Raw genomic sequence first — 11,360 nt, 5'->3', positions numbered from 1 at the left:
GAAGCATGAAGTGCTCTAAAATTTCCTGGTAGACGGCTGCGCTGACTTTGGTCTTGATAAAACACAGTGGACCTACACCAGCAGATGACATGGCTCCTCAAACCATCACTGATAATAGAAACTTCACACTAGACCTCAAGCAGCCTGGATTGCGTGCCTCTCCACTCTTCCTCCAGACCCTCTTGCCCCTTTTTTTACGTCTACCTGTCCAGTGCAAGTGACACTTTTAAACCTACTATCCTTAACCACTGACAACATGTGGTAGTTGTCCCACTTGCCGCAGGCCCAGCTAGGCAGACCTACTAGTGCCACTTCAGTATATATTTTAATATACAATATATATGCCTAGCACAGTGTGATCTAGTCCTGATAGTCTATAGTCAGGAGATCACTGTACATTATATCTATATATATAATTATTATTATTTATTTATATAGCACCATTGATTCCGTGGTGCTGTACATGAGAAGGGGTTACATACCAAATACAGATATCACTTACAGTAAATGAACTAACAATGATAGACTGGTACGGAGGGAAGAGATCCCTGCCCTTGCGGGCTTACATTCAACTGGATGATGGGGAAGCAGACAGTAGGTTGGGGGGTTGCAGCAGCTTTGGTAGTGGTGAGGAGGCAGCGGGGTCATTCCAGGTTGTAAGCTTTCTTGAAGAGTTGGGTTTTCAGGTTCCATATGAAGGATCCGAATTTGGCAGATAATCGGACGTGTTGGGTCACAGAATTCCAGAGGATGTGGGCCATTCAGAAGTCTTGGAGGCGATTGGGTGAGGAATGAATAAGTGTGGAGGAGAGAAGGAGGTCTTGGGAGGACTGGAGATTACGTGAGGGAATATTTCGGGAGATTAGTTCAGAGATGTACGGAGGAGAAAGGTTATGGATGGCTTTGTATGTCAGTGTTAGTAGTTTGAACTGGATACGCTGGGCACTTGGGAGCCAGTGAAGGGATTTGCAAAGCAGAGGAGTAGCGAGGCGAGAGATGAACTAGTCGGGCAGCAGAGTTAAGGATAGACTGGAGAGGTGCAAGTGTGTTAGCAGGTAGGCCACAGAGGAAGATGTTGCAGTAGTCGAGGCGGGAGGGTTGAGGAAAGGACGGATTCTGGAAATATTTTTGAGCTGGAGGCGACAGGAGGTGGCGAGAGCTTGGATGTGTGGATGTGTATATATATATATATATATATATATATATATATATATATATATACTGCTCAAAAAATAAAGGGAACACTCAAATAACACATCCTAGATCTGAATGAATGAAATATTCTCATTGAATACTTTGCTCTGTACAAAGTTGAATGTGCTGACAACAAAATTACACAAAAATCATCAATGGAAATCAAATTTATTAACCAATGGAGGCCTGGATTTGGAGTCACCCCCAAAATTGAAGTGGAAAAACACACTACAGGCTGATCCAACTTTGATATAATGTCCTTAAAACAAGTCAAAATGAGGCTCAGTATTGTGTGTGGCCTCCACGTGCCTGTATAACCTCCCTACAATGCCTGGGCATGCTCCTGATGAGGTTGCGGATGGTCTCCTGTGGGATCTCCTCCCAGACCTGGACTAAAGCATCCGCCAACTCCTGGACAGTCTGTAGTGCAACGTGACGTTGGTGGATGGAGCGAGACATGATGTCCCAGATGTGCTCAATCGGATTCAGGTCTGGGGAACGGGCGGGCCAGTCCATAGCTTTAATGCCTTCATCTTGCAGGAACTGCTGACACACTCCAGCCACAGGAGGTCTGGCATTGTCCTGCATTAGGAGGAACCCAGGGCCAACCGCACCAGCATATGGTCTCACAAGGGGTCTGAGGATCTCATCTCGGTACCTAATGGCAGTCAGGCTACCTCTGGCGAGCACATGGAGGGCTGTATGGCCCTCCAAAGAAATGCCACCCCACACCATTACTGACCCACTGCCAAACCCGTCATGCTGAAGGATGTTGCAGGCAGCAGATCGCTCTCCACGGCGGCTCTAGACTCTGCCACGTCTGTCACATGTGCTCAGTGTGCACCTGCTTTCATCTGTGAAGTGCACAGGGCGACAGTGGCGACTTTGCCAATCCTGGGGTTCTGTGGCAAATGCCAAGCGTCCTGCATGTTGTTGGGCTGTGAGCACAACCCCCATCTGTGGACGTCGGGCCCTCATACCACCCTCATGGAGTCAGTTTCTAATCGTTTGTGCAGACACATGCACATTTGTGGCCTGCTGGAGGTCATTTTTCAGGGCTCTAGCGAGGGCCGGCGTCAGCCCCCGGCGTACCCGGGCAAGTGCCATCAGGGGGGCCCACTCATTATCGGGGCCCGGGCCGCTTCCCCAGCATCTGTGCAGGGCCGCCGATGCTGTTCAAGCTTTGCTACATGCAGCAGCAGCAGTGTGCGGTCAGTGTGCTGCTGCTCCACCAATCAGGCCCAGTGCTGTCACTTTGAAGACATGGCCGCACGCTGTGCGCAGTGCGGCTGTGTCTGGTAGTAATGACACGCAGGGGTGACACTGCGCCTTTAATTGTGCTTGTGTGTCGCACCTGCTTGAACAGCATCGGCGGTCCTGCACAAATGCCGGGGAAGCGGCCCCGGCCCTGACGGCGAGTGGGCCCCCCTGATGGTCCAGGGCCATGTGACAGGCCTGAGGCCCTGCACTGCCACATGACTGAAGAGCTGGACGGGACACAGGCCAGGAGGCAGGTGAGCGAGCTTCCCCAATCCACATATAAAAAATATTTCTTATGTGTGTGTGCATGTATGATGTGAATTTCTGTGTATGTCCGTGATTATGACTGTGTATATATATTTATGTCTGGTTTATATGTGTTTTTAAGAATGTGTTCAAATATGTATGTGTATGTATCTGTGCATGTCTGCTTATTGTGTGTGTATATCTGTGTACCATGTTCATGTGTGTATGTGTGTGCATGCCTGCGTACCTTGTGCATGCGCATGTCTGTGCACTGTGTGCGCGTGTCTGCGTATTGTGTGCATGTTAGCGTATTGTGTGTGCGCGTGTCTGCGTATTGTGTGTGTCTGCGTATTGTGTGTGTGTGTGCGTATTGTGTATGTGTGTGTGTCTGCATATTGTGTGTGTGCATGTCTGCGTATTGTGTGTGTGCGTGTCTGCGTATTGTGTGTGTGCGTGTCTGCGTATTGTGTGTGTGTGCGTGTCTGCATACTGTGTGCGTGCGTGTCTGAGTACTGTGTGTGTGCATGCATGTCTGCATACTGTGTGTGTGTGTGTGCATGTCTGCGTACTGTGTATGTGCGTGCATGTTTGTATATGTGAAGGATGAGGTGGCAGGCTGAGCCCTGTGTTGTATACCTATATTTCCCCGCCGTATCTGTGTATCATGAATTGTGATATGTGCTAAAGGGGCCCACTGAGACTCTTTCACCCGGGGCCCACAAAAACCTGGAGCCAGCCCTGGCTCTAGCAGTACTCCTCCTGTTCCTCCTTGCACAAAGGCGGAGGTAGCGGTCCTGCTGCTGGGTTGTTGCCCTCCTACGGCCCCCTCCACGTCTCCTGGTGTACTGGCCTGCCTCCTGGTAGCGCCTCCAGCCTCTGGACACTACGCTGACAGACACAGCAAACCATCTCGCCACAGGTCGCATTGATGTGTCATCCTGGATGAGCTGCACTACCTGAGCAACTTCTGTGGGTTGTACAGTCCGTCTCATGCTACCACAAGTGTGAAAGCACAACCAACATTCAAAAGTGACCAAAACATCAGCCAGAAAGCATTGGTACTGAGATGTGGTCTGTGGTCCCCACCTGCAGAACCACTCCTTTATTGAGTGTGTCTTGATAATTGCCAAGAATTTCCATCTATTGTCTATTCCACCTGCATAACACCATGTGAAATTGATTGTCAATCAGTGTTGCTTCCTAAGTGGACAGTTTGATTTTACAGAAGTGTGATTTACTTGGAGCTATATTCTGTTGTTTAAGTGTAGTGTTCCCTTTATTTTTTTGAGCAGTGTATATATATATATATATATATATATATATATATATATATATATAAACACATGTATATATATATAGGGTGGTCCAAAAGTAGGTGGACGGAAAGTGTAGTAAGGTTATGAAGGGGGAGATTTATCAAACATGGTGTAAAGTGAAACTGGCTCAATTGCCCTTAGCAACCAGATTCCACTTTTCATTCCTCACAGACTCTTTGGAAAATGAAAGGTGGAATCTGATTGGTTGCTAAGGGCAACTGAGACAGTTTCACAGATCTAGTTTTCACAGATAGATGTCCCCCAAATCTTTTTTCTTTTCAGATAATTCAGATAACACATAATGGCAAATAATTTAAATACAGATTAAAGAAAATGGATTATTGGAAATCTCAAAATGCTGAAACCGTTAGAGCAAATTGGGTTGAAACATTTGCTACTCATGACCCAAAGAGACAAACCATTTACCGCATTCGTGACCAATTCAATGCCACTGGCTCAATCCTTAATGCTCCAAAAACTGGTCGACCCAAAACAGTCTGTACAGAAGATAATAAGCAACTTGTTGCTGAAACATTTGTTCAGAGTCCAAAAAAGTTCACCAGAAGAGCCTCTTTGGAATTGGGAATTTCACAAGCTTCTATCCTGCGAATCCTGAAATCTATTGGGTGGAAAGCTTATCGTCCACGTCTAATTCATGGTTTATTGGAGGATGATCCAGACAGGCAGCTGCAATTTAGTGTTTGATAAATCTCCCCCTTCATAACCTTATTACACTTTCTGTCCACCTACTTTTGGACCACCCTGTATATTTATATATATTTATTTATTTATTTATAAATATATACACAATACAGACCAAAAGTTTGGACACACCTTCTCATTTAAAGATTTTTCTGTATTTTCATGACTATGAAAATTGTACATTCACACTGAAGGCATCAAAACTATGAATTAACACATGTGGAATTATATACTTAACAAAAAAGTGTGAAACAACTGAAAATATTATTATATTCTAGGTTCTTCAAAGTAGCCACCTTTTGCTTTGATGACTGCTTTGCACACTCTTGGCATTCTCTTGATGAGCTTCAAGAGGTAGTCACCGGAAATGATCTTCCAACAATCTTGAAGGAGTTCCCAGAGATGCTTAGCACTTGTTGGCCCTTTTGCCTTCACTCTGCGGTCCAGCTCACCCCAAACCATCTCAATTGGGTTCAGGTCTGGTGACTGTGGAGGCCAGGTCATCTGGCGTAGCACCCCATCACTCTCCTTCTTGGTCACATAGCCCTTACACAGCCTGGAGGTGTGTTTGGGGTCATTGTCCTGTTGAAAAATAAATGATGGTCCAACTAAACGCAAACCGGATGGAATAGCATGCCGCTGCAAGATGCTGTGGTAGCCATGCTGGTTCAGCATGCCTTCAATTTTGAATAAATCCCCAACAGTGTCACCAGCAAAGCATCCCCACACCATCACACCTCCTCCTCCATGCTTCACGGTGGGAACCAGGCATGTAGAGTCCATCCGTTCACCTTTTCTGCGTCGCACAAAGACACGGTGGTTGGAACCAAAGATCTCAAATTTGGACTCATCAGACCAAAGCACAGATTTCCACTGGTCTAATGTCCATTCATTGTGTTCTTTAGCCCAAACAAGTCTCTTCTGCTTGTTGCCTGTCCTTAGCAGTGGTTTCCTAGCAGCTATTTTACCATGAAGGCCTGCTGCACAAAGTCTCCTCTTAACAGTTGTTGTAGAGATGTGTCTGCTGCTAGAAATGTGTGGCATTGACCTGGTCTCTAATCTAAGCTGCTGTTAACCTGTGATTTCTGAGGCTGGTGACTTGGATAAACTTATCCTCAGAAGCAGAGATAACTCTTGGTCTTCCCTTCCTGGGGCGGTCCCCATGTGAGCCAGTTTCTTTGTAGCGCTTGATGGTTTTTGCAACTGCACTTGGGGACACTTTCAAAGTTTGCCCAATTTTTCGGACTGACTGACCTTCATTTCTTAAAGTAATGATGGTCACTCGTTTTTCTTTACTTAGCTGCTTTTTTCTACCATAATACAAATTCTAACAGTCTATTCAGTAGGACTATCAGCTGTGTATCCACCTGACTACTGCACAACCCAACTGATGGTCCCAACCCCATTTATAAGGCAAGAAATCCCACTTATTAAACCTGACAGGGCACACCTGTGAAGTGAAAACCATTTCCGGAGACTACCTCTTGAAGCTCATCAAGAGAATGCCAAGAGTGTGCAAAGCAGTCATCAAAGCAAAAGGTGGCTACTTTGAAGAACCTAGAATATAAGACATATTTTCAGTTGTTTCACACTTTTTTGTTAATTATATAATTCCACATGTGTTAATTCATAGTTTTGATGTCTTCAGAGTGAATGTACAATTTTCATAGTCATGAAAATACAGAAAAATCTTTAAATGAGAAGGTTTGTCCAAACTTTTAGTCTGTACTGTGTATATATATATATATATATATATATATATATATATATATATATATATACCCAGCACAGTGTGATCCAGTCCTGATAGTCTATAGTCAGGAGATCATTGCAAAAATCTGGTTGCCATATCCTGAGTTAGGAACCTCAGTAGTAGTTGATAACAGATGGCATAATGAGCACAACCTGTGCTGGGAACTGTGTAACTTTGATCTGATGACAAAATGAATAGCAATGCCCGCATCTTGCTGCAGTGAGCATGTTCCCATAAACAGTGACGTCTGGGCACAGTTCCATATCTGTCCTGTGTGTCAGTCAGTGGTCACTGTGTGGGAGTGAGGGGTTAGAGGGGGGTGAGGATGACTCTGTGGATAGATATAGATTGTTACAAAGCAGAATGAAAATAGATGCAGCCAAGTGTATATAAACCCAGGACATAACACTATAGGGGAGAACAAGAACAAGGGGAGGAAACGCACTGCAAAAACTACTGTAACCTGTTAACACACACTTAACGCAAGATGGTAGGGAAGTCAGAGACACATGAAGAGGGCAGCACTATGGCTGAGCTAAGCTGTCAAGTGAAGGAAGACAACTTGGCCCAACGGGAGCACTACTCCGCAGAGTGGCTGGATACATCAGTCTTCAGTAGACCAGAGGAAAGGTGAGACAATTGATCCAATGAAGTTATAACTAGTAGACAGATAGATGACATCTAATGCCTCACAGCCACCTGAACTCCACTATGTTGGAAAGTTACATTTTATTGAGGACCAATATATGGCACTGAAATCTAGAGATATTTTTATTTAATCATTTATTTATTTTAGTCACTTATATAGGGCCATTAATTACACAGCGCTTTACAGATATTATCGATACAAATGAAAAAGTATCATTTAATCTAATGTGTAATATTACATAGAAGATGTGATTGATTCCCATTTTTCTGTCATTCAGCTGCAATGCTCGTGATGCCAACATTTGGAGAAGAGAAAGCTTCAGACAGCAGGGCAAGACACATTTCCTTGTTCAACGTTCTCCAGCTCAGGTTATGAAAATGGGTCGCATTGGTCACCGCCTTACTCAATATCAGTTGCCCTACATGAGGACACTGCCACTGCCTATCTTCAAGCCAGCAGACCTCTCCTCCAAGATGGATCGCATGGCAACACCTCCACAGCTTCGTAGCATGATTGAGTTTGAGAGAGCCCTCAGCAATCCAGGCACTGATGGGTTGTGCCAAGACAAGATACCCATCTCTCAAATAACCAAAGAGTTGCCTCCAGTTATGCAGCCAGCACGTATGGAATTATCTAAACCCGGCCTGGCATCTTCCTTCACAAGATCTATGTCTCAGGAGGTTCAGAGGGGTTAAAGGACTATGATGGACAGTGGCATGGGGAGTGTACCATCTGAAAAATGTATTAGTCCTAGGAAGGTCAGTTTTTGAATGCAGTTTGTGTCTGCATTGTGTTTGCACTAGAATCTCAGTTACTGAGTTTATGCCCAGAAGCAAAATGTCCATTAGCAAACTAATTTATAGACAAATTGCTCAGATTGTGGTAGGAATATTGCATAGGAAAGTAATATTTGTATCTGGAAATCATTGTATTACATTAATGTATCGGATCATCATTTTACAGTGCTGAACGTCAGCTCCTTTGTTATCTGCTACAAATGTTGGAAGTCAATAAACCCAAAGTCTTGTTAGGTTAGAATATCGGCTTTGCAGTGAGAGGTGGAACGTTCACCCATCTCTTCATTGTTCTTGAGAAGGTTCTTAATGTCATGTGTAGAAATTGGTGGTTCAGAGGAAGATATGGTTGTGGTACTTGAATTTTCTCATGTCCATAAACAATAAGTCATTGGACATAGGATACAGGTAGATAGTTGAAATGCAAAACGAATTGGCATTAGAAAGTATTAGGCATGGAGAGGCCATGGAAGAGGAAGCTGAAGGATAGGATGTTATAACTGTTCCAGAGGGATAGAATATTATAACTGGTCCTAAAGGATAATTGCTATAACTAGTACCAGAAGATAGGATATTGTAACTTGTTCATGAGGGATAGGATGTTATAACTGGATCTTAAAAGGATAGGATGTTATAACTGGATCCTAAAGGATATGATGTTATAACTGGATCCTAAAGGATAGCACCTTATTGCTGAAAGTTTTTTCCTGGGTTGCTTTTGCTAGTTTGCCCATGAATTTATGAGCTGCATCCTATTTTTAGTCTTTCTTATTTCTCATTTCAGTAAATAAGCTACATGTAGCAGACTTAGGAAGTTCAAAGGTGTGAAAGAAAGATCTGAAGACTTTGGGGTCATTCGATGGGTGTTTAGTCAATTCTATGTATAGCTGGGGCTTATCTGTCAAAATTAATTATAAGCTACCAAATGCGAATTCTCTGGGCCTTTAATGGGGTCAATCCTGTGTAGTAATGAACACAGATTATATGTTGCTTTGGATTACAAATACTTTGCACAGTGGTATATGTAGATATGTAATAAAGTCTATTTTTCTGTATTATGTTTGTGTTACTTACTAATGATTGTCATATTTATGATGTAATAAAATGGTTATATAGTTACTTTTTGTCAGTGGTCATTCACATCAGATTATTACAGTGGCAAAGTACATGTTACAAATGCCTGACAATTACTTAGCATCCTCTGTCGGACCCCTGAATAGTTATCACTCCCTGAATCCATTCCACCAGTCCAGTACTGAACTCATTGTATGGCAAACACATACTATATGTTGTAATCTGCTTTTTACTAAAATCAGACCTAGAATTTTACAAATAAAAAGTTGTATGTTTTTTTTTTGCTTTTTATTTTTATTACACTTGTTTCATGTAACAATTTCATTACCTTAGTCAGGGGTGGATTAAGAGAAGCCAGGGCCCCGGGCAGTTTAGAAGGTGTGGCCCCCCCAGGTACTCGATCATGTGATAGGTCATGTGATAGGTCATGTGATAGGTCATGTGAGTAACACATGCTCTGGTGCACATCTGTAGATTGAAAATGACAGAGATAGCGGTGCGCTATGTGCACCGTGCAAATTTTTCCCTTATGTACAGCACTATACATAATATAGTACTATACATAATAAAGCAGGGGTGGGAAATTAATTTTCCCGAAGGGGCTACATGAGAGACCCTGACTGTTGTGGATGCCGAGCCAATAGGTTGAATTAATTCTGCTCAATATTAACATATTAATTATAATTATTTTTTACATTAATTGTATGACTTAATATTGAGCAGAATTAAGTATGCTGACATCCCCCTATATACAGTATGAGCTCCCACATAGCCCTTACATACAATATGAAACCTCAGATAGCCCCCTCAAACAACCAAACGAATCAACCTATGGGGCCCTTATACATGTAAACCATAACAAAAAAAAACTTAAAAAATTCTCTTTATTTAGCTAATTTGAAAACTCATATACCTCATAGACACGTTTCTATGGACATGGACTATTATATATACCGTATATAGACCCTATATGGCCTAAGAAGTTGTGTACTTAGTTTAATGGCATCTTCTTCTAACGCCTTTTCCCCTCTTTTGGTCATTCAGAAATTGATCAGGGGATTCCTTCAATCAGAACAAGAAAAGGAGACCATAAGCCATACTGCAATGAGGATAACCGCTCACAGGCCCACGCAATATGCCCCTACATAGCCATAGCCCCCTACATACAGTATGATTCCCCACATAGCTGCCTATATACAGTATGAACCCCCACATAGCTGCCTATATACAGTATGAACCCCCACATAGCTGCTTATATACAGTAGGAGCCCCACATAGCTGCCTATATACAGTAGGAGCCCTACATAGCTGCTTATATACAGTATGAGCCCCCACATAGCTGCCTATATACAGTACGAACCCCCGTAGCTGCTTATATACAGTACGAACCCCCCATAGCTGCCTATATGCAGTATGAGCCCCCCATAGCTGCTTATATACAGTATGAGCCTCCCATAGCCAATATATATATATTAATAATAATAAAAAAACACAACACATACTCACCTCACTCCCGTACCCCCGACCCTGTATTCCGGATCATGAAGCAGGGCAGGCCCTGCATCATTTACTGCATGCAGTGGTGACAATATGGGGCCGCCGCTGCCGGCTAGGAGCGGCTGCGTGATGTGAGTGGGCGCCTCATTTGAACCATTAAATAGACGCTCCCGGCCGTGTATGCTGGTCCCTGCTCTGCCTGACGCCATGCGGCAGGTCGGGCCCAGTATCATTCAAACCACCACTGCCTATCTTCAAGCCAGCAGACCTCTCCTCCAAGATGGATCGCATGGCAACACCTCCACAGCTTCGTAGCATGATTGAGTTTGAGAGAGTCCTCAGAAATCCAGGCACTGATGGGTTGTGCCAAGACAAGATACCCATCTCTCAAATAACCAAAGAGTTGCCTCCAGTTATGCAGCCAGCACGTATGGAGTTATCTAAACCCGGCCTGGCATCTTCCTTCACAAGATCTATGTCTTAGGAGGTTCAGAGGGGCTAAAGGACTATGATGGACAGTAGCATGGAGAGTGTACCATCTGAAAAATAAGATGTTAGTTTTATAGGGATTACATGTTTCACAAAATTACTTCAGTTCCTTCTTGCCATCAGCTATATTACACAACTTCTCCAAAACACAGCATTTCAGAGTTAAAAATACTTGGCTGAGATCATACAGGCATTGTGACGGATACATTCTGCCCGTGGATAGGGCAGTATGTATCAGCTGTCGGGATCCCTTTAGGCAGCATTGGGCATTCACTCACTACACTACACCAAGAAGCGGTGCCTGCAACAGCGATCATTTAACAGTGGGGTGTTGCCTCAGTAGAGAGGAGAGAGTGGTAAAATTTTCCGACCTCATAGACTTTTGA

The 11,360-nt window shown here is 43.6% G+C and overlaps 1 protein-coding gene and 1 pseudogene across 1 annotated transcript; both read left to right on the top strand.

The window, feature by feature from the left end:
* The first annotated feature begins 6,822 nt into the window (after nt 1–6,822).
* On the top strand, nt 6,823–8,370 carry LOC141272559 (telethonin-like). The gene is made up of 2 exons (XM_073683407.1): nt 6,823–7,101; nt 7,398–8,370. Exons 1-2 carry the CDS (start codon nt 6,959–6,961, stop codon nt 7,813–7,815), a joined length of 561 nt encoding a protein of 186 aa, XP_073539508.1. The 5' UTR covers nt 6,823–6,958; the 3' UTR covers nt 7,816–8,370.
* A 2,208-nt stretch (nt 8,371–10,578) lies between these two features.
* Nucleotides 10,579–10,987, top strand: LOC141271511 (telethonin-like; annotated as a pseudogene).
* The last annotated feature ends 373 nt before the right edge of the window (nt 10,988–11,360 follow it).

Source organism: Phyllobates terribilis, unplaced genomic scaffold, assembly GCF_046119375.1.
Source record: "Phyllobates terribilis strain yellow unplaced genomic scaffold, ASM4611937v1 Scaffold_5__5_contigs__length_657084704, whole genome shotgun sequence".
NCBI lineage: Eukaryota > Metazoa > Chordata > Amphibia > Anura > Dendrobatidae > Phyllobates > Phyllobates terribilis.
The sequence above is the reverse complement of the archived record's forward strand: the minus strand, read 5'-3'. Positions and strand labels throughout refer to the sequence as shown.

Bases quoted from the DNA above. Each gene is read 5' to 3' on its own strand.
- LOC141272559 (XM_073683407.1), top strand. From the start codon at position 6,959: ATGGTAGGGAAGTCAGAGACACATGAAGAGGGCAGCACTATGGCTGAG. The intron at 7,102-7,397 runs GTGAGACAATTG...TCTGTCATTCAG, and splicing joins TTCAGTAGACCAGAGGAAAG to CTGCAATGCTCGTGATGCCA.